This window comes from Nannospalax galili, unplaced genomic scaffold (genome assembly GCF_000622305.1).
Source record: "Nannospalax galili isolate Female #2095 unplaced genomic scaffold, S.galili_v1.0 scaffold713, whole genome shotgun sequence".
Lineage (NCBI taxonomy): Eukaryota > Metazoa > Chordata > Mammalia > Rodentia > Spalacidae > Nannospalax > Nannospalax galili.
Genome location: NW_008333780.1, coordinates 44,731 through 68,455, shown reverse-complemented (window position 1 = coordinate 68,455; position 23,725 = coordinate 44,731). Strand labels below are relative to the sequence as shown.

At 46.9% G+C, this 23,725-nt stretch overlaps 1 protein-coding gene and 1 pseudogene across 1 annotated transcript in view; both read left to right on the top strand.

The window, feature by feature from the left end:
• Window positions 1-2,783: 2,783 nt before the first annotated feature.
• LOC103730238 lies at window positions 2,784-21,749 on the top strand (annotated as a pseudogene).
• Window positions 21,306-23,725, top strand: part of Cpt2 (carnitine palmitoyltransferase 2) — a 31,783-nt gene continuing 29,363 nt past the window's right edge. Inside the window, exon 1 of the mRNA XM_017796981.2 lies at window positions 21,306-21,941. Coding sequence (XP_017652470.1) covers window positions 21,781-21,941 — 161 coding nt within the window. The 5' untranslated portion in view covers window positions 21,306-21,780. The remainder of the gene's footprint in view (window positions 21,942-23,725) is intronic.

Below are 23,725 nucleotides of genomic sequence, written 5' to 3'. Positions count from 1 at the left end.
TCAGCGAGAATTCACTTCACTTCTTGGTCCACAAATAGCCCTCCAAAAGGATCTCACACCTCTGTACCCTGCTCGCGAGCCCAGTGACTGCTGACAGACTGCGTGGCACGGACCAATCAGACAATGATATGCTGACTAAAGGGACTTGGGGGCGGAGGAAAGGGAAATATAAGGCCCGCCCCCTCCTGCATTAAATGAGCCTGCAGCACCTCGCCTAGTACTTGCTTCTACCTGACTCCCGGAGTCTGTGTGTTGTGACTCTGTGCCTCTTACCCCCGCTAATTGGCAGGGGACCCGATCCAGGTTAGGGTCTTCACAGCTGGCCTGAGGAGAACCCGCAACAGGCTCCTACTGCTGTGCTCTTGTTATAACCAAGCCCACCCCAAGTCTTGGGTGGCTGCTCAGACGCCCACTACCTCAGGCCAGAGAGTGCTGTGAGGTCTTGATGCAGCAGCACAAAGCTTTGAGCACCATGCAGCTCCTGTGAAAGAAGCTAGCCAGGCCTCATTCCTCTTCGTCATGGGGTCCTTGCATGGGCTCACCCCCAAGACCAAGCTGAGCCTCTGAGCCTTGTGCAAAGTTGTTTTCACCAGAGAAAGTTTGTCATATAAAAATATGTTCAAACTAACTCAAAATGACTCAAATAACAGAGAGCTCTAAGAAGGGAAATGGAGATGCCTCAGAGAACCTGAAGTCTAGGCGTCTTGGGCCACAAGAACGCAGTCAGGAGCTTGGATTGCTTTGGTCTCCATCTCCCCTCCGGCACTGCTTCTCTCTGAGCAGCTCCTTCACTCTTCTTTCTTTCTGACAAACCACATTCTTTCCCTCCATGCCGCGGTGGTCCATGGGAGGCCGACCCAGAGGCCCCGAGCCTCTCAATGTCAGCACCACCACTGAGGAATTGCCATCTCTGCTCTTCTAGTCCAAGCTGCTTGGAGAAGGTGGCCCTCCCCAAATGTGGCATCTACTGAGGGCACTGGAGGCCAAGCCAACTGCTCACATAGATACCACAACTGGAGGGCTATACTGGAAGGCCCAAAAGATCCTCCTCCCAGCATCCCACATATGCCTGGCAACTCTTCCTTGTGTGTCCAGCTCTGCAGCCTTGATGGACCTTCCAGTACCTTGGAGCCGTGTGAGGTTATACAGTCACAAGTCAGAGGAGGAGGTTCAGTGACTGACTTTCCAAGTCTCTTCCCACCAAAGCTGGAGGGCCCCTGGGGGGATGGGCTCAGCTCCCGGTCCTAGGGCAAGGCTGAGAGGATAGAGAGGGGGTGAAAGGCTGGAGGTACCAGCTTGGGTGGTATAATAGCATGTTTAGGACGTGGTACCATTGGCCCTGTCTTTGTCACCTCATTCCTGACAATGTAGTTTGAGGATATGCTACAAACTGCAACTATTTGTCCTAACTTTGGGAGGAATTCTGGAAACAGGGGTTGAAGTCAGCCAAGTCTACACCCAAGACTTTTATTCAAAGCCCCTGCTCCCCACCTATAGGCCTTGGCACATACCCATCTTCAAGTGGCACGCTCCCACCCTAATTTTTTTTCTTCAAAGAGTTGTTGATTGAGAAGCTTAAATAAAACCATATAAAGTGAATTTTAGAGCATGAGGTGTCTAGGTACACCATAAGAGGACATTGTTACTACTTTTCATTGCTGTGTCATCTTCAGCACAAAACAGTGTGAAACAGGCTAGACATCCAACAATAGGAGAATAGTGATAGTCCCACCCTCTAAAACACAGCCATGAATTTAATGGTGAGAACACGTTCAAGGGCCTAACATGCTAGGCTATCGCCAGAGCCAATTAAAGACATAGGAACAGAGAAAAGTAAAGAATGATGTAGTCAACGTGTCTACATTGGGAAGAACAAATAAAGAGGTCTAAGGACACCCAAGCCAATTTTGGGGTATTCGCATGACCTGTGGGTTTAAATAGAGGGAAAGAGGTGTGCGTAACTAATCAGTTCTGGTCAAGGTGTAGCCCTGTTCATCACTGACCCGTTATTGTCCTGGTGCCAGTCTGTTTTGCGAGGTGGTCTGACCGGTTGTCAGAACTGTGTGAAATCTCTCCCCTAGGAGACAAGTTATTTCTCTGGCTGATCCCTTCTGGGGAAATTTTAATTCATAAGAGATTGTCCTTTCAGTAGGGAAGGGCACAGGTGTCTCTTTAGAGTATCTTCTCTCCTGCTAGGATGGTTACAGACTGTATGCAAGACAAGGCCTGTACTATCACGTTAAATGAAGATGAAGGATTATAACTCCTGCTTTTGCTGAAGCAGCCATCTTCCAGTAATTTTACACCTTGTCTCACCTAATGAAATTATATTAAGATTAGAGGTGAAGAGAAAGAGAGAGAGAGAGAGAGAGAGAGAGAGAGAGTGACTCAGTACATGTTTTCTAGGCCTGTTAGAAAACACGGGGTTGTTCCTTTGACCACTGTCCTAGCTACTTTCTATTGGTGTGCTAAAACACTGACCAAAAGCAACTTGGGGGAGGAAAGGGTTTATTTCATCTTACAGCTTATAGTCCTTCATGGCAGGAAGCCAAGGCATGAATTCAAGACAGGAACCTGGAGGCAGGAGCTGAATCACAGATCATTGAGGAATGCTGCTTACCGGCTTGCTCCTCTGGTAAACAGCAGAGGAGCTGCTATGCTCAGCCTGCTTTCTTTCTTTCTTTGGGGGGGGGTCTTTTTGAGACAGGGTCTCCTTTTAGCCCCAGCTGGCCTGGAACTCAATATGTAGACCAGACTGACCTCGAACTCGCAGAAATCTGCCTGCCTCTGCCTCCCAAGTGCTGGGATTAAAGGTGTGTACCACCATGCTCATCAGCCTGCTTTCTTTTTTTTAAATATTTTATTTGTTATTTTTATTTTATGTGTATGCATGTACTGCCTGCATGTTGGTAAGTGCACTGGTGTCGTGCAATGCCCATGGAGGACAGAAGAGGCTGTCGGATCCCCTGGAACTGGAGTTTAGGACCATTGTTAGCTGCCATGTGGGTGCTGGGATTTGAACCCAGGTCTTCTACAAGATCAACCAGTGATCTTAACCACTGAGCCATCTCTCCAGCCCCCAGCCTGATTTCTTATACAACCCAGGCCCACCTGTCCAGGAATGGCTCTACCCACAGTGGGGTGGCCTAAGTTTCCATCACCTATGTAAAAAACTCAGTATGGTGATGTTGAACTGCAGTCCCAGTGGGGGTGGGGGTGGGGTGGGGAATGACACACAGACACTGGATCTCTGGGGCTCATTGGCTGGCCAGTGAATCTGAATAAATGAGCCCCAGGTCCCAGTGAGAGGACAAGGTGGGTGGCTCTTAAAGAATGGCATCTGAGATCCGAGGTTGAACTCTGAACTCTAGCCTTCACATACATGTACCCACATACATGTGAAAAAGCATGCACAGTGACACATACACAGAGGACCCCACCACTGCCACCATAAAACGAATTTCAGGACGAGAGTTGGAACGTATTAAAAATATTTTTTAAAGGCACTCAGGGAAAGAATAAAGGATGCCCGAGAGCATGGGTGCAGAGAGCATGGGTGTGGGCAAGCTATAGTTAAGTGTCTTAGCAGTATAAATGCATACGATTTTTGGTGGCTCTCAAATTGTATCACAAAAGGCTGCTAAGAAACTTTTTTCCTTTTCTCTCTTTTTGATAAGTGAGATTATAGGTTGGTTCCAGGGGTGCCTTGAATGGGATCATAATCCAGTAAAGTAAAATCAGCATCCCCTAGGGTTGCACAAGGGGTTTAGGACATGTCTTTACTATAAATGGGGTCTCTGGTAAGATTCCTAAAAAGTTAAAGGAAGAAAGGCCTTAAGCGAACGCCATTAATTGTGTTGGAACCCTTGATTCTCCTATGAGGAGAAGCTTTACTAGACTATAAGGTGAGCGGCTCCTTTCCCTTCCTGTGCCCCCATCATTTTCCATCTTTCTCACCTGCCTCAACGATATTTGTTCACTGTAATTGCTGTAATAAATTACCCCAAGCTTGGTGGCTTAAAACAACACACATTTATTCTCTCAGAGTTGTGGAGGTGAAAGTTCTAAGATGAAGGCTGTGAGGAGGCCAGGTGCCCTCCGGAGGCTCCAGGGCAGAGCTCGCCCCAGGTCCTCTCTCAGTTTTTGGTGGCTACCAGCGATCATCAGCATTCCTTGGCTTGTGGCTTGGCTACCTCACTCTTATATTTCCTTCCCTGTATCTGTGTGGTCTCCATCTGCCTCATTCTTCGTGTATGTGTGTGTGACATGTTTGTGTGTACATGTTTGTGTGTGTGCTTGGGTGTGTGCAGGTACACATGCATGCCTGTGAGTGTGGAGGCTATGGAGGACATCTGTCAGTTATCATCCTCAGTCTCTCTCCATCTTAGATTTTGACACAGGTCCTCCCACTGAACCTAGACTGGCTGGGCAGCTAGCTCTAGGGATCTGCCAGTCTGTCCCCTTGGTGCTAGGATTACAGCATGTGCCACTGTATCTGTTTATTTATTTACTTACTGTTTATTTGTGAGGCAGGGTCTCACTGTGTTGCCCGGCTGGTCTATTGGCTGTTGACCCAGGTGCTGGGGATCAGACTCAAGTCTGCCTCTCCAGCTCTCTCAGCTTCATTCTTTTTTTAAAATTATTTTTATTTTATGTGTATGAGTGTATGGCCTGCATGTGTGTAAGTGCACCCGTGAAAGGCTCAGGAAGGCCAGAAGGGGGCATCGGATTCCCTGGAACTGGAGTTACAGATGGTTGTGAGCCGCCATGTGGGTGCTGGGAATCAAATCTGGGTCCTCTGCAAGAGCAGCCAGTGCTCTTAACTGCTGAGCCGTCTCTCCAGCCCCTGTAGCTTCAGTCTTAAGTGAACACTTATCACTGGTTTTGAAGCAGGAGAGAAAGATGGAGAAATTATGGAGGCAATGGGAAGGAAAAAAGGAAGCCACCCTCTCCAGAGTCTGGTGGAAGCCTTTCACCAGCTGAGAATCAAGAATATCAGGACAATGGCTGGAGAGATGGCTCAGCAGTCAAGTGCACTGTGGTTCAAAACTGTCTTAGACTAGGCAGGGGGATCTGACACCCTCTTCTGGTCTCCATGGGAACCAGGCAAACACATAGTACACATACATACACGTAGGCAAACATTCATAAGGAGGAGAAAGATTGAGGAAGACTCCCAACATCAATCTCTGGCCTCCACACTCATGTGCACAGTACACACACACACACACACACACACACACACACACACACGTGCACGCACACACACACTCTGGAGTTTTCTCATGAATTGGACTTTCTGGTAGATATGACATGTTCTAATGTCACAAAGATTGTTGTGAGAAGTCAAGCCATAGCTGTGTGATGGTCCACACCTGTAATGACAGCGCCCAGAAGGCAGGGGCAAGGGTTTGAAGCCAGCTTGGGCTACAGAGTGAGCAAGACTGTTTCAAACAAAGTCGTGAATGCCTGGGAATAGGGTCTAAGCTGCGGTTGGCTGGCTGGCAGGGGTGGGGGTGGCTACTCCCAGCCTAAGGCTACTGTGGAACTAAACAGTAACCAGAAACTTTTTTTTTTTTTTTTACTATTTATTGCTTATAAAATTGATTGCAAACCATACTTGTCCTCCCTGTGTGTTCCTGGACCTCTTGGTTGTTTGGATTGGGAGTAAACAGGCTGTGGGTGGATACAGAGAGAGGCAGAAGGCAGCAGGGATGTAGGATGAAGCCTCCTAGGAGGTTCTGGCCCGCACATCAAGCACCCTCATCTACTTCCTCAACTCTATGAGGTGTTCACGCTCCTTCCAAAGCACAGAAAGCCTGTTTCTCAGGCATTGCGGAAAGTTCTGTGAGTCTGCCTTTAAAAAGGAAAAATTCAAAACATCCTTCTCAAGCTCTGTTTAGCTCTTTTTATAGCTGTGTTTGGACAAGCTGAACAAATGAAATTTAACATCCAACGCGAGGCCTTTGGTCAATCACTGCACGCTCTATGTTCCGAGTAAAATTTGAAATTGCACATCAGCAAGAATTCTGTCGTGAGAATTTATTTCACCACAAAGCCCCAAGACTGTTCTCCGGCCTCCAGCTCTGTTTTCCCTCCCTCTGCCTCTTCTGGCTCCATTCAGAGCTCTCATCATTGCCCCAGCCCACAGTGTGCTTCCTGGACCCTTCACCATTGCCTAGAGTGTCCCTGCTCTCAATCCAGCTGGTGAACCAAGTGGTCCTTTAAGACTAACACGGAGCCTGGCATGCCTATAATCCCAGTATTCAGGAGGTAGCAAGTTTGAGGCCAGCATGGGCTGCATAAATGAGACCCTGTCTCAAAAAACCAAAATGAATCTGGGTGTAGTAGTACACACCTTCAATTCCAGAAGTCAGGAGGCAGAGGCAGGTGATCTCTTTGAGTTCAGAGCCATATACCAAGTTCTAGGCTGGCCAGTGCTATATACTGAGACCGTATCTCAAAAACAAACAACAAAAAAAAAAACCCCAAATAAACCTCCAAATCCCCCAAACCCAATTGTCTCTTTCATGCTGTCTTCACAGACACCTCAGAGTATAAAACACTCTTTTCTGTGCACCCACACTGCCTCTGACTCCACTGCACAGATGGATCACATCAGGTATCTGTTTGCTGTGCCTACACAGCAGGATTGCAGTTCTTTTAGAGTGGGAACCATGTCTCACTTGCCTACAGGACACTGTTGCCTGGGCTGTTCATAGATGAAACAGATACTTTATTTCCTTTTCTCTAACACAAGAGGAAAGCTGGGGAGGTAGCTCAGTGAGTAAAGCACTTGCTGCATAAGCCAGACGACTTGAGTTCTGATCCCCGGAGCCCATATGAAAACTCAACATAGTAGTACACAAATCTGTAAACCCAGCATGTCCTACAGAGAGGTCAGAGGAGAGAGGCAAGGTGGACACAGGAGAATCCCAGAACCCCAAAGGCCAGCTAGCCTGGCATACAAAGCACTGAACAAAAGACCCTCTCTCAAACAAGGTGGAAGTCAAGGACTGATACCTGAGGCTGTCCTCTGACCTCCTACATACACCATGACACACACATGAACACATTTACACACATGACACACACATATATCAAATGCACACATACACACATCACACTAAATTAAATAAATAAACAAATAGGAAATACAGAGGATTAATAAGGCCCAACAATGTTGAATACACAGCAAACTTTCAGCTGGTATAAACTATTGTGAACAGTTTATTATTTTAGAAACATATTGTGATGGTCTATTACTGCATTCCTGGCACTCAAGGGGTTAAGGATTGTGAGTTCAAGGCCAGCTGAGCTACATAGTCAGCTCTTGTACAAAAGTCAGAAGAAGGCAGGAGAGAGAAAAAGGAAGGGGGGGAGGCAAAAGGAAGGGGAGGAGAAGGGGAAGGAGAGAGAGGAGGAAGAGGAGGAGGGAAATGTTCCATTTCCAAATGAAAACTTCAGTGCCGATGTGTAAGGCAGCAGACATATCAGAGAGGGAGAAGGAAGACAGAACAAGTCTCCCAGCCCAGACCCCACCTCCAGCTCTGAGGGGGAGAAGACAGAGAGCTCTGTGCCACTGCTCCAGGTAGCTCCAGGGTCCCATTTCACATTCCCTCTTGCCCTTCATCCTGCTTCTTGCCTTAGGAAACTCGACCTAGAAAGACACCCGGGGGCCCCTTGTCCTTGGCTTCTGGGGGGATGTATGGGAGCAGGATTAGAACAAAGACGGCAGAGGAAGGCGGGTGGGCACATTTACTTCTTTGCTTTCTTCTTGCACGGCCACCTCAGGCTAGGGTGTGCTGACTAAAGTCACGTGGCCTCTCTATGCAAGTAACCAGTGCAGAGTTAGGCAGGCCTTAATGACATGCTGCCTACAGTACTAGCCAGCTGAGGGATGCCCCATGGGTTGTAGGTCCCTCACATGTTTGTAAACCTTCCTTTGTGCAAGTCCCCTCAATTACACAATTTGAACATACCATCTGCTCCCTGCCCGCTCCATCCTCAGCCAAGAAGAAGCACATTAATGTCCCCTTTAAATTTGGCTGGGGGTGGGTGTGGGGAGAACGGCAGACGAGGTGGCAAAACAAGGCTGGAGATGGTTCCCTAAATGATCCCCCAAAGTGACCCGTGTGTGTGTGTGTGTGTGTGTGTGTGTGTGTGTGTGTGCAGACAGATGCAGCATGTCTTCTGCAGGTAGACTGTCCACGTCAGGAACACAGATGAATTCTTAGAATGGTAAATTTTACGTCAGCTTGGCTGGGGCCACAGTGCTCAGATACTTGGTTAAATATTGTTCTTGATGTTTCTGCAAAGGTATTTTAGTGTAAGACTAACTGGTGACCTGTGGGAAGGCAGCTTGCCTTCATGAAGTGATGGGCTGCATCTAATATGTGGAAGGCCTTAATAGAACAAAGATGGCCACCCCTGAGCGACTTGAACTGCAGTTCTTTCTTGGATTGTACCTCCACAAGTACAATTTTAAAGGAAATTCCTTTAAAAAACAGCTATCTCGGGGCTGGAGAGATGGCTCAGCTGTTAAGAACACTGTTCTTGCAGAAGACCTGGGTTTGAATCCCATCCCAGCACCCACATGGCAGCTAACAACTGTCTGTAACTCCAGTTCCAGGGGATCCGATAGTCTCTTCTGTCTCCTCCATGGGCATTGCATGACATGGGTGCACTTACCTACATGCAGGCAATACATGCATACACATAAAATAAAAATAAATAAAATATTCCAATAAAAACCCCAGCTATCTCTCTGTGTACACACATGCATGCACATATTCTGTTGGTTCTATTTCCCAGAGGAATCCTGATTAATACAATACCTTCCCTGCCAGAGTCAATATGGAGGCTAATGATCCACAGCAGAATGCCTGGGGCCTCCTTTGATTGTCTTTCACCTCTCAGCAGCCGTGACAAACAGAGCAGGAAGCCAGTTCAACATCAGCAGAACCACAATGGAAGGCCATGTGACCTTAGCGTATACCCTGGACTGAGGTGGCTCTGAAGGAAGAAAGTCAGCCTCGACCACCTCCACTAGCTCCTGACAGATCCATCCACCTAGTGACTGATCCTTTTTGCTCCCTGCTTTTCCTTTCTTTGCTCCCCCTTTGTCTACAGCATATAAGCCCTGTAATAATCAACTCTTGCTCACGCTTACCTTCATCGTCTCATTCCCAGCATTTGCCATGCCCACTAGGCATGCAGCACTTCCTCCATTTATATGGTGCATGTTTCATGCCTGTGTTGCTCATTCACCCAGCACATCTCTAGGGGGGATAGCTAGACATTGTGTCTGTACTGGGGCTGACCACATGGTCCCAGGCCTCAGAATGCTCAATCTAGGGAAACCCAGGCTGGGAAACAGATGATGTTGACTGTGATTGGCAGTGCCCCAAGACCACACTGACTTGAGAGGGGAGGAGAGGCAGCTTGCAGGGGGAGGACCATCATAATGTTCCCTCGCCTACACCTCCAGGAAGACCCAAACATTTCCCATGGGTTTCAATCAGGATTACAAAAGACCAAGTATCACTGATTCTCTGGGTCAAGCAGTCTGCACACTAACCAACCATGTGTCAGCACAAGGAGAGACAGGGTACACTCTGTGATGAGAATGTTCCGTTAGCTCTCATTCAGCACCCTTGGAACTGGGTGCTGTTAGGTACCCATCTTACAGAAGAGGCAATGCGAGGCAGAGCCCTGCCAGCTTGCCCAAGATCACTGTTCAGAAGTGATGGAGTTGGGACTTAAACCCATCAACTCTAACTCCATGGCCCTCGAGCCTCTTTGCTGAATAAACATCTAAACCAGAGTCTCTGTGTAAGGAACCTCTGAGTGAACTGAGAAAAACAAGTTCTTATGTACAGACAGGAAGAAAGTGCACGTTACTCAGTGCTCCTTTCCCTTGGGGTACTTCCTGTGGAAGCATGTTCTAGGGAAACATCATCTGTAAGCTCTTAGCATGGGCTTGACCACATCCAACCCCCTTCTGTTGTAACAGGTTCACAGCTGCATTTCTTGGCACTCTCGGTAGAGCCACTGCTTCTGGGGTGTCTGAGCGACACTAGTTTAAAACATTTAAAGAGAACGTAAGGCACAAAACTGAATAAAGCTTCCATAATCACTCACCGAAATTCTGCTGTGGGTAAATGGAGATACTGCTTGCAGCCCACTGTCAGGAACTTGTTTACCAGCTAAAGTGGCGCCACCATGTGGCCAGACTGTAAACACCATTTGCAATGAACTTAGCCAGCTTTAAAATCTTGTCTTAACTTTTTTACTTAAATTGGGAAGAGTTACATATTTTCAAATTTATTTTAAAAATTTTATGTGTATGAGTGTTTTGCCTGCAATGCCCATGGAGTCCCTGGAACTGGAGTTAACTAGGACTGTTAGCTGCCATGTGAGTGCTGGAAACCCTGCAAGAGCAGTCAGGGCTCTTAACTGCTGAGTCATCTCTCCAGCCCAGAATTATACATTTTAAAGTTACAGACATAGGTCAGTAAGAAGGAGCTCAACTCCAACCACAACGGGGCTGACGAGACCGCAGAAAAAGAACAAGAAGCAATTGGACATATTGACAAAGTACAAAATGAAACAGACAGACGTAGTGAACAAGCCAGTGAGGACATTTTGAGAGTAGAACAGAAATATAACAAACTCCACCAACCGTTTTTTCTGAAGAGTCAGAATTGATCACCAAAACCCCAAATTTTGGGGTAACAACATCTGCTTCTGTACCCTGCTTCTGCCTTATAAAAACCCCCTGAACTCAACCTGGGGTGCGCAAGTCCTCCGAGGAGACTTTGTGCCCACAGGTACCTGTGTCCTGAATAAACCTCTTGCTGTTGCAACCCAAAGGCCGTGACTTGTCCTCCGTGGTTTCACTCTTACAGAATGACAGCAGTGATCCATCTTCAAAGTCTACCGAAATCAAATGGAAATCTGGAAAGGATTTGACGAAATGCTCAAGTCAAACACAGAATAAAGCCAGCAGGAAGAGGCAGCAGGAAGAACCAGAGTGTCCTCACCTGGTTCACTGACCGTTCTGATGCAGGCGCAGATGAATTAGGAGAGGTCATCAAAGACGACATCTGGCCAAACCCCTTGCTGTACTACTTGGTTCCTGATGACAAAGAAGGAGAAGGGGAAGATGATGATGATGATGATGATGATGATGATGGAGGGTTGGAAGATATTGATGAATAAGGGGATGAAGATGAAGAAGATGGAGATGATGATGGAGAGGAAGGAGAGGAGGATGAAGGAGATGCCTGAAAGAAAAGAACACTGGTGGACTCCAACCTTCCTCTTTTAGAAAAATTTTCTTTTTCTTTTTTAATTTCCTCCAGTCCCTGGGAGCAGTTGCAGTCTTCCCCCTCCCCTGCCCCTCTTGTGCTCAATCACCCTGTTTTTGAAGTCTCTTTTCTCAATATAATGGTTCTCAACATATTTGGGGGAAGTTACCTTGAGCGGAGTGCAACAGGAAAAGAAGCTCCACTCTTCTGTTCTAAATTCATTTTGGTCTCTTGTCTCAAACCGTGGACTCGCCACCACCACCGTGCTCTGTGGGAAAAAAGAAACACCTCCTGCCCCCTTGGTACTGCTGGAAGCTGGGGGTGCTGGGCCCCTGTGTAATAGCGCATAGAATTCTAGCTTTTTTCCTCCTTTCTCTGTATAGTGGGCTCAGAGATTACACTGTGTCTCTATGTGAATGTGGACAGCATTTACCACCATGTACCTACCTGTCTACTCTCTTGTTTAATAAAAAAAAAAGTTTTTAAAAAATGGGCACAGAAGGTCAACAAAGGGTGGGTTTGAGATGTGTGGGTGGGTTAGGTGGGCATTTTGACAGCATGGCTTCTCCTTTGGCATGTTAATTGTGATGTTTAACAGACACCCTTGCAGTTTACAATGACACTTTGAAGATAAATGTCTCTCCTCACGGTACCCTGAGCCCTGCCACTCAGGGGGAGAATCAGCAGAACCTGCAGGATTCTATTTGGAATTGACATTCTCTATTGTAATTTTGTTTATTTTTAAATTTTTTGTTTTCACTGGAAAGGAAAGAAGATGGAGCTCAGTTTTAAATGTTAAAAATTTACAAGCTGCTTTGTTACAATAAAACTAAATGTGTATATACACACACACACACACACAATAAAGTTACAGATGTAGCATCAGAGTTTATTAGGATTTTGTACCATGTGATTTCATCTTCCCATAATTTAAATTTGAGTCAAATTTAATCCTTCCATGCCATGTAGTAAGGGCCATGATTTGGGTGAGCATTACACATCTGTTCTTAACAGGAACTTGGGGAAGAGAATGCAGGAAGCTTCCAGAAGAAGGTGCCATGTGAACTGGGTTTGGGGATCGTTTTCTAAAAGAACACAGGGGAGTGGACAGAAGAAGCTAGGTATGGTGGTGCATGCCTATAATCCCAGCACTTAGGAAATGGAGGTAGGAGGAGCAGAAGTTCAAGATCATCCTCTATTGCACAGCAAATTTAAGGCAGGCTGGGCTACATGGGATCCTGTCTTGAAAAGAAATGGACAGCAGAGTAAAAGGAGGACAGTCCAGGCTATGACATCCAGAGGAACCACGACGGACTTAAGGAAACAGTGAAAAGTGGCATCCGGGGGGTCCCAGGCCCTGAGAGGGAAGGAGAGCTGCAGTTGAAAGGATAGTGGCAGAGTCGGGCAGGGCCAGGTCAAGGAAGGCCACGTGCCTGCAGAGGAGTGGATGCCGGGAGTATCAGCAAGGCCTGTGTTCAGGGAGCATGAAAACTGGACCTGGGGAGAGAAAAATCACAAGGAACTGGGAAATTGGTCAGCAGACTATTGCAGAAGAAGCTGGTTCATCCCCAAAAAACTTGTGGACCCGTACTCCACACCAGTCACTGCTCTGAGCACTACAGCCACAGAAACCAATACAATAAAGACTGTCTCTCTCAGAGAGTTCGCTTTTCAGATGATGCTAAGGGTGATGGGAAAGAATAAAGCAGGTGAGGACAGTTCCACTGCCTCCATTGTCAGCCTACTCAATGACTATCTCATTTCCTGCTTTTTAGTATTAGGCCAATTGCCTACAAGTCAGAAAAACAAGCTATGTGGAATGACCTGACACCCCTCAACAAGGAAAATAGTTTTCTGTTTTGAATGTTTTGTAGGCAAATGGGACTGCTGCGAGTCTCAGGAATCTTGGTGCGCATGAAGCACATTCAAACATCGCTCCACTTGAGAATCCCTCTGTCTTGTTTCACAGTGGAAAACTGAGGTGATTGGGCTGAGGGGGAAGCTGGATAGGCAGTAAGGAGGGTGGAGTTGTGAAAGGGTCACTGGTGTGTGTGTGTGTGTGTGTGTGTCCCAAATCATGCTTTGCAGCAAACATGAGATCCCTAGTTCAACCCCTTTCAACCTGACCCTGACACTGGATAGCTTGCAGTCATTAATTCTGAGAAGTCATGAGCAACTCAAGACATTGTTCAGGTGGCTAAGGAGATGCTGAGAGATGGTGTTCGGTCATCTGCCACCTGCTCCATATGGGCTCCTTGAGTGAAGAAGCTCAATATCAACTTGAACGATGTCTTGAAAGTTGAGAGCTAAGGGTGTGGTTCAGTGAAAACCTACTTGCCCAGTCTAAGACCCTGGGTTCAATTCTCAGCACTGAAAGAAAAGGATTTCCAAAGCCAGAGAAAAGGTAGATAACTCAGTGAAAGCTATTTTCATCCAAGACTGATTTCAGGAAGGAGACAAGACATTTCTCAAGAAGCATGGTCTGAGACGCCACGTAATAACCCTGTTTTCTTTGCAGATGGTCTAGCTCTTACTGTCACTAGATGGATGTTGAACCTCCACAAATCCTGCAGGCTTCCAACACAGCCACATAGCCTCCGTCTCCACCAAGAAGCCCCTGAAGTCTATTCAAGAGCCCCCGGCACAGTGTGCTCAGCTGTGGACCACGGCTCAGACTGTCTCTGCTTTCCAAATTCATCTGACTAAAGCAGAGGATGAGTTGGCTTGACTCCTGATTGCCTTGTGTCTCAGAGGGGCCTTAGTTCCATCCCACTGGCAAGTCCTCAAAACTATGGTGACAGATGGACTTTAACTCAAAAAACTTTCAGAACTCTGGGCATAACAAATTGTGAATGACAATATGATGACTATATCAATATGACTCTCTCTGGCTCTGCAGAGTATCTACCCATGTGTATCTGATTAGAGAAACACCCTGGGTAGATTTCATTGGCCAGTTCTAGAGTTCTGAGAACACCAATTGTGACCCATACATGTTTCAAGAAATTGCCGTGAGAATGCCAATAGACATAGGCACAGCACATAATGAGGGTGGACAGTTAATAGTTTTTAGCTGCTTTTCCTCTTAATATTTGAAATGTGTTTAAGTCACAAAGTTATCAATATCAGTTGTTAGTATGAGCTGCTCCAGTGAAATGAATCAATATTTCAAAGTGATTTTCAGATTCTAATGAGTCATGTGGGGATCTTGCTAATCTGCAGAGTCCATGTCAGCAATGGAGTGCTGCCTGGAGATCTGCATTTGTTTGAGACTGGGTGTAGCCCTGGCTGGTCTGGCACCCTCTATTTAAACCTGGCTGGCTTTGAACTTGCTCTAATCCTTCTGCCTCTGCCTCCCAAGTGCTGACATTAGAGGTGTATTCCACGCCCACCCTCCTGTCTGTTCCCAGGTGATTCCAATCCACCAATTACACTGACTAGAAAAGGTATTAATCAGTGATCAGGCTGTGCTTTAGAATTATGCAGTGAGGTGGGTGTTGTGGTGCTCACCTGTAATTCAAGCACTTGGGAGGCAGAGGCAGGTGGATGTCTGTGAGTTTGAGGTCAGCCTGGTCTATATAATGAGACTGTCTAAACAAAAAGAAAAGAAAAAAGAAAACTAATTATTCAGTGAGACATAAAATATGGGCTTTGCACCCTTCTATGAGATCTACTGAATCAGGATTTCCAGTGGTGGAGTTCAGGCATCTGCAATTTTAATAGGCGACCCACTCGATTCTAGTCCTGAGCTGAGGCAAAGGACCACTGGCCTGGAGCCTAGAATTCATTCTAATTGTAATGTCCAGATAATTCTGGTTCATTTATCAGCTGATACTTGTTGAGCTTTTACTCTCTGCCAGCCAGTGACTATGGTGAGGAAGACAAACAAAAGGTTTGGAAAAGAGAGGACATATGAGAACCCCAGGCATGGAGTGCTTAGTGTGGGGGTCTGCTGGTTTGATTGGTCACAAATAGAAAAGAAAGCTGGACATGGAGGCACACTGGTCATCCCAGTGCTGGGGAGGCAGAGGCAAGATGATCCCGGGGCTGCTGGTCAGCTAGCCTAGCTTACTTGGCAAGCCTCAGGCCAGTGAGAGAGCCTGTCTCAAAAAAAAAAAAAGCTAAGTTGGGTAGCTCCTGAGGAATGACACCTCTACAAAGAACAGGAAGCCTTCTCTGTGTGCAGTAGAGGTAGGGTGGAGTTTAAAGGATCAACAGACCAAGACAGAACAAGAAGTCAAAGGGATGCAACATTTATGTTGGGAAAGTCTCAGGTTCACCCAGGGAAGAGAAAGTGGGTAAAAGCAGACAGTGGGAATGGGATCAAGAAGGTGACAAACCAAGGAGTCTGACCCTCATGCTTCATGTGAACATGTAAAGAAAATGAAATGCTGAGCTGGCATGGTGGCCCACGCCTTTAATCCCAGCACTCAGGAGGCAGAGGCAGGCGAATCTCTGTGAGTTCAAGGCCAGCCTGGTCTACATAGCAAGTTCCAGGACAGCTGGGAGAACCTGTCTCCAACAAAAAAAAAAGAAAGAAAAGAAAGAAAGAAAATGAAATGCTGACAAATAGCAAGCACAGTAACTGCTAGGCTCATCTTTACCACGATTTCATTGCTATTGGCCAGCTTTGTGTTTCAGAAATATACCGAGAGCAGAATGGAGAATGGGCCAGAGGGAACCTAGATTAGAAACAGGGAGAATGGTCCAAAACCATTAAATTTGTCCAGTTAAGGAACAGGAAAGACAGAGTGTTGGGGACCCCTGTTGTGTAAAGTAGCAGTCTCTCCATGTCCGGATAGCCCATGGGCTCGGCTTCATATGCAGAGACTCCTTTTATCAGCAGGGTGCCTTCCCAGCATCTTCCTGACTCATCTTTTGAAGTAGCCGTCACAGAAACATGGCCTCCGGCTCTGAAACTGCCAGGTTTTCCTGTGTGATTTTCAGACAATGTCTGGCAGCCTGGCAGGAGCCCACCACCACATGTAAATGAGGCATCCTAAAAGTACCTATCAGCTAAGGCTTTTACCACTACCCCCACAGTATAAAGTATCCTGGTTTTCCCTCAATAATCGAAGCTGGATCACTAAGGCCTGGAGCCGAGCTGAGTCACAGAATAAAGGAGCTGTACCCCTGACTGAGCTGAGTTCTGTGTCTTACTGCCTACGATCCAGCCTTCCCGGAGAGGGCTATCTCTTCGTAAACTACGACTCACGGAAATCCAGCTTTCGCCATTTCTCGCACCTCCCCTTGTGACCTGGTGGCCAACGGGTCCCGAACTTAGAGAGAGAGTGCACGGTGGATTGGGACGGAACCCAACCGGGCCAGCCCCGGTAGCAGAGAACCTCAACAACGCAGAGAAGCAGGGACCTGCCAGCGGCAGAGAGCCAGGGACCCAAACAGCAGACGTGGCCCGCGGGACCCGCCGCACTCCAGCGACGTGTGGGAGACCGGCGCCACGCCCAGCAGCTGGTGCTCCGCGAAACCTGCACGCCCATAACAGAGAAGGTAAATTTTGTGGGTGTTGGAAAACTTAGTTCTTGAAATTATTTAAAACCACACATCTACATGCCCCAGTTAGCAAACACCTTTCTTATAATCTTGAGAAGGAGTCTATATAAAATTTAGTCCAAGGCTAGTGAGACGGCTCAGTAGGTAAAGGTGCTTGCCGCTGAGCCTGGACGACCTGAATTTGATGAAATTCCACCAAGATGCACATGTGGAGGTCATAGAACAACTTGTGGCAGTCAGTTCTCTCCTACCAGGTAGGTCCCAGGGATGAATCTTGAGACATCAGGCTGGGCAGCAAGTGCTTTTATTCTGAGTCATCTCATTGGCCCAAGAATTCTTTTTTTTTTTTTTTTTTCGGTCTTTTTTGAGACAGGGTCTCTCTGTAGCCCAAGCTGTCCTGGAACTCACTATGTAGACCAGGCTGGCCTTGAACTCATAGAGATCCGCCTACCTCTGCCTCTGGAGTGCTGGGATTAAAGGTGTGCACCACCACACCCAGCTCCAAAAATTATTTCTTAAAAAATAATCTCCCTTTGTAGCCCAGGAATGTCTAGAACTTGTAATAATCCTGCCTCAGCCTCCTAAATGCTGGAATTATAGTCCTGCACCACCATGCCCAGCTAAGAAATATTTTTTATTTATTTTTATTTTATGTGTACGAGTGTTTTGTCTCCACGTATGTAAGTGTACCCATGTTGTGCGAAGCCCATGAAGTCCAGAAGAGGGCATTGGACCTCCTAGAATTGGGGTTATGGATGGTTGTTAGCCACCATGTGGGTACTGGGAATTGAACCTGGGTCCTCTGAAAGAGCAGCTAGTGCTCTTAATTGCTGAGCCATCTCTCCAGCCCCATCAAACCTGGATTCTTATGAAGTAAGCTCCTATGCTCTTGCTTTTGGTTTTCCTCCCTCTATTAGCTCTGAGAAATGCTTCAAGAAATAGATGTCAGATTCATTGTAAGGTTAAAAAGAATAGATTTATTTTCCATACTAATTCTTCATTGATTGGGTTTTATCAAATATCTAGTGCATCTACAAATATTAAAATATACTTCATGGGGGATTGGAGAGATGGCTCAGTGGTTAAGAGCACTGGCTGCTCTTGCAGAGGACCAGGGTTTGGTACCTAGCACCCACATGGCAGATAACAATCATCTGTAACTCCAGTTCCAAAGGATCTGATGCCATCTTCTGGCCTCTGCTGGCATTACACACACAAGTACTCTTACATGCAGGCAAAACACTCATACACATAAAAATAAATTTTTTTTAAAAATTGAATTAAAAAGGGTCTGGAGAGATGGCTCAGCAGTTAAGGGCACTGACCACTCTTGCAGAGGACCCAGGTTCAATTCCCAGCACCCATGTGGCAGCAAACAACTGTAACTCCAGTTCCAGGTGATCTGACACCCTCTTCTGACCTCCTTGGGCACTGCATGACACAGGTACACTTACACATATGCAGGCAATACACTCATACACATAAAATAGAAATAAATAAAAAATGTCTTTAAAAATTAAAATGTAAAATTAAAAAGTTCCTCCATGAAGCAGTGAAGCACTTTTCAGTTTCCCTCTCATTTTAAGAACTTTCTTGTGTACTCAATCTCTTCTGAAGGTTTTGGAATTCAGTATAATCCCATTAAATCCAGGAATACTTTTAAGAATCCAGACTGTCGGTGTCTTTACTTTAAACAGTGATTGGTCTAGATAAGAGCTGGTGGAACCTGGGAACTTGGAACTCAAGACCAGGAAATTCGAGATCACTTCTTGTCACCTCCTTGACTACTGGAGTGGTCACACATGTTGTGTATGGTCACACTCAGCCAGCTGAATCTTTTTATCCTGTTAAAGTTTGTTGTTTCTAAGAAAAACAAACTTTATTTGTATTTTGAACATGAATATTACTTTAACCTGGCCACTAATTCTATTCTTTCATAGTTAATTCAAAACAGAGCACAATTCTGGAGATTACTTCAGTACAAACAATTTATTCCTCAGGATTTCTTTCAAAGTAGAAAAACTTTCTTGATTTCTACACAGAAAATTGTGGTCTTCCTAGATTTCCAGCTCATGTTATCTTTAAATGTGGTCCAGGATCATCCCTAAGAAAAGGATGCAAAGCACTTCACCATAGTAGACCCTAGACTAGACGTTTGGGTATATAAATGAAAACAAGGTTCCTGTCCTTTAGGAATTAAAAATTTACTGTTAAGAGGTGGGCAGATAATTAAATATAACTCATAGTTTAATAACTCATAGTACAGCTGTGCTTTACATATATGACAGCAAAATTGTGTGCAGCATGTGACAGAATCACAGAGAGGATTGGCTCTTGTGGGATGAAGAAGGATAAGGATTGAGAAGCCTTCATAGAAACCGTCATTTCTGAAATAAGGTTTGAGGGTAAGAGTACATCCCACAGTGACACATGGAAAGGATGTTCTAGGCAGTGAGACAGCTGGAAAAAAAAAGGGAGTGGGCAAGGAGAGGAAATGACCAGGAGATTGGTGTTGCCACAGCAGAGTACTCCAGTGACATGATGAGGGCTGGAGAAGCAGGTGGGTCCAAAATGCAAAGGCCCTAGGTGCCAGCCTGGGCTAGACTGTTTTTCTAGCCACACACCTACAGAAGGCTTTCATGCCCCTCTTTTAGCCATTTGACAGGGTGGGCTCTATCCACTGACTCTGTCTTTAGAATTGAGCTAATGCTTGTCTACTGGGTCCTTTATTTCTTCCTGGTCTTCTGATGCCCCTACCCTACAAAAATCCAGGTGTCCATCCACCTCAGGTTTCAAGACTCTGCAAATGATTAGGCTTTGGAGGCAACTGATCTTCAGAAAGATTTTATTTTCTCCCCCTGACACTACACACTACAACCAAATAATACTGATGCTTTGGACTTGGGTCAGCTGGATCTGCTCTTCTCAAGGGAGGAGAACCAAATTGTTCAGTATTTTTGCTGTGGGTTTAGTTTGCTCTTTTTTTTTTTTGGTCTTTTTGAGACAGGGTGTCCCTGTAGCCCCAGCTGGTCTGGAATTTGCTCTGTAGACCAGGCTAGCCTCGAGCTCACAGAGATTCGCCTGCCTCTGCCTCCCGAGTACTGGGATTAAAGACATGCACCACCATGCCGGGCCTAGTTTGCTTGTTTAAAAAAATTACATTTATTTTGTGTGTGTGTGTGTGTGTGTGTGTGTGTGTGTGTGTATGTAGGTCAGAGGACATGTGTAATGTAAAAATTACATTTATTTTGCGTGTGTGTATAGGTCAGAGGACATCTTTCAGGAGTCAGGTCTCTGTTTCTAGAATGTAGGTCCCAGGGATTGAACTCTGGTCATCAGATTCAATGCCTTTTAACTTTTAACCCACTGAGCCACTTCACCATCTCACCATCCCCCCCCCCCCTTTTTTAAAGACAGGGTCTGATGTAGCCAAAGCTGGCCTCAAACTCGCTATGCAGTCAAGGATAACCTTAAACTCTTTTTTTTTTTTTACATTGTATTTATTTGTGTGTGTGTGTGTGCACGTGTACATGTTTGGGTGTGCACATACCATAGCACACTTGTAGGAGTCAGAGGACAGCTTGCTGGAGTTTGTTCTCTCCTTCCACCCTGTGGGTACAAGGATGGAACTTGGGTCGTCAGACTTGGCAGCAAACACTTTTACCAGGTGAGTCATCTTGCTGGCCTGACCTTGAATTGATCCTCCTGCCTCCATCTCCCCAGTGCTGGGATTACAGGCAGGCACCACCACACCTGGTTGGTTTATGCAACGCTGGGATCAAACCCAAGCTTCACGCATGCTAGGCAAGCACTCTACCCCCAGTTACATACCCAGCTCAAACCCAGAGGTCCCAACATAGAACTGGAGCTAAAGGAAGGTTTCATTTCCGGAATGGAATTGTTCTGGTTCAAGTCAGACAGCATAATTTTGTATGTTCTTTCTTCTGTGAAAGATAGAGCCTATTAATCCTTCAACTATGGTGGAGATCAGAGAGTAAGGGGTGTTGCATGTGTGTGTGTGGTTGTTTTGTGATAATGAGGGTTGGTGTTCAAGTTGTGGAATCTTCTAGTCAGAATTGGAAACTTCAGGGCTATGTATGCTGACAGCCCACCTGGGCTAGTCTGGAAGACACCCCCAGCCAAAGGACAAGGATTTCCTCCTGTCAGTGAACCTCATGTCTTTTTCTTTGAAAAATTCAAGCTGAAAAAAGATGCTGATTTCTGGTGCCTGTACATTGTTTTTCCTTTTCACTTCTCTTCCTCCCTCCCTTCCTCCCTTCCGTTTGTTTTAATTGCGGCAGGGTCTCAGGCCAGGCTAGCCTCAAACTCACTATGTAGCCGAGTACAGCCTGTAACTCTTGATCCTCAGTCCCTGTTGCCTGGAGTCCAGGGATTACAGGCGTGAGCCCTCATGCTGGTCTATACCGTTTTTCTAATACCGCGCAGATGAGGACAGTTGAAAGCCCTGCACGTCGAAGACCTTCAGCCCCGCAAACCCCACTGCCGAGGACCCAGTAAGCGCCAGGCATTTTGCATACAAATTGATATTCTGTTGTACAAATCTAGAAGCGTGGGAAGGTTTAACGTGTCCTCGGCTCCCAGACCAAGCCTTTATCACTTTAGGTTTGCCAAGATTCCAAGAACACATGCCAGCATTTCTTCTCCAGCTCCGTTCCTCCGGGGCTCCGGGAAAGGAGCCGCAGGCTGGGACCCAGCCTCCCCTGCAGGACCGGGCTCTTCCGGCCCTGTGGGCGGGGTTTGGGTGTGGGCGTGGCCCAGATGCCGGCGCCTTCTCAGAGCCCTCCGGGATGTGGGCGGGTCCACGGCCGGAAGTGCCCGCGTGGGCGGGGACGAACCGGACTTAGAATCCCTGACGCTGTGTCCCGGGCCGGAGGGAAGTGGGTGCTGCGCTCGGGAACTCCTTAGCCGCCGCGAACTCGCGCCGCCGCCCTCGACGATGGTGCTCCGCCTGCATCGTCTGCTGCTGCTGCTGCGCGCTCGACCCTGCGGCCCTGCGCCGTTCCCTGGAGCCCCGGGTCGGCCCTTGAGCTCCGGGCCCGGGGAGTACCTGCAGCACAGCATCGTGCCCACCATGCACTACCAGGACAGCCTGCCCAGGTGAGCCCTCCTCCCGGTCCTGACTGCCAGCCACAGAACCCGCTTTCCCCGGAACCCCTCTTGGAGCAGTTGAAGTCCAGCGGCTTTGAGAATCCTTGGCACAGGAACCTCGGAACCCTTCTCTAGAGTCCTCGTGTGCAGATTCGTCCCGAATCCCTCGCGGACTCCCACCTCTTTTAATCCTACTTTCAGTCAGATATCCCGAGCCCCTCACTTCTGTCTGAAAAAACGTTCTTGCATACCAACAGCACCGCCCTAATCCTCCCAACTGGTGTGTCCCCAGGGGTTCTTGAATGACTGTCCCTACGGGCAGCCAGTTCCTGGCACTGTAGTTACCCTTGGGCCAACCCGCCAGGATTCCATCTTCACCCATTACTCGGAACCCTCAGCCCCTTCCTCCAGCACCCTGCTCTGTTACTACCCCCATCACTTGCAGAAAGCACACCCAGTTTAGCACTCCCTATCCTAACTAAGACCACTCTTGCCCCACTTTTCATCCCCATCAAGCATTCCTGAGCACCCCCCCTTCCGATATTCCCCCTAAAATATCTTCTCACCCCCATTCTCCCTGCACCTTCAGCCCACCATCACAGAACTCCAGACACCATCCTCAGTACCCCTCCTAAACTGAATCTTATTCAAATTAGACCCGGGACCTTCTCAAATTCTGTTACTCTTTGGCAATACACCTTACCCAGAATCCACCTGTCCTATCAAAACAATCCTAGTAAGTCTTCCCTCCTCCTCCCTTGCCAGTACTTCTAAACGGGGCTTCCCGTTTTTCTGTTTGATCTCCCAGCCTTGATATGGTTGCCAGATCAACTCCAATCATAGAAATTACCTTCACTGTAAGCCAAACCTAAATTGTCTAAACTCACTACTTACTTGCCAAACTCAAGCTCCAAATTTGTCTCACCGTCTTCTGGCCCAGCTGCCAGGGATCCTGCAGTCCAGGAGCTGGACGAATCCCATCCAGGAAAAAGACAAACTAGTTTCAAAGCATTGTTCCCAACCTCAGGGTTTCTGTTTTTCTCCACATCAGCAGTTACTTAACCCAGGATCGTCTGTCCACCCTGCCTTCTCCACAAGATCATCCAGTGTGCAAACATAATACCAACTAAGATGAGATTATCCAACCTTGGCAGGAGAAAAGGGGAAAGAAAGAGGGTCTTTGTGCCTGTGAGATGAGCGTTCAATCTGTCCTAGTCTGACAGTCTGTGAGCTGTACCAATATGTAGGGGAAAGGTGAGGACTGTCTTCACTTGCTGAGTCAGATGGTTACTCTGACTTTCAGGCAGGCCCAAGCCCCACCCAGGTTTAAGATCAAATGGACTTTCCGAATTTCTGAATTGGAAAGCTGTTAGGAATATTCAAGGTCCTTTAGTCCCATCCACAGCACAAACATCTGTAGGTTCCTGGAAATTAAAACAGTATACTACTGGTCACCCATCAAAGTGGCCAACTTCCCTGTGCATCATCTATAAGTGGGAGTCAGAGGAGAGATGAAACCCTCTCAGGCCCAGCAATTCTGGTCTAGTAAATTATAGTCTCTTTGACAGTCATGTTGGTGTCACACTTGGCAAGAAGCCCTGACCTTGAGGTCTGGTAGAACTTAGTTTCAGGTTCTCTATCTGCCTCTCTGGCTATAATATTTTGTAATTAAGTCCTGGAACTATTGTCACCTGTGAGGTGAATGGCACTGTTCTTTGGACTGTGGGGAGGGTGCTGAGAAATGGTGGCAGGGACGGGTGGATCAGTCCTCCCTATGTGGTTCCTTTTATCAT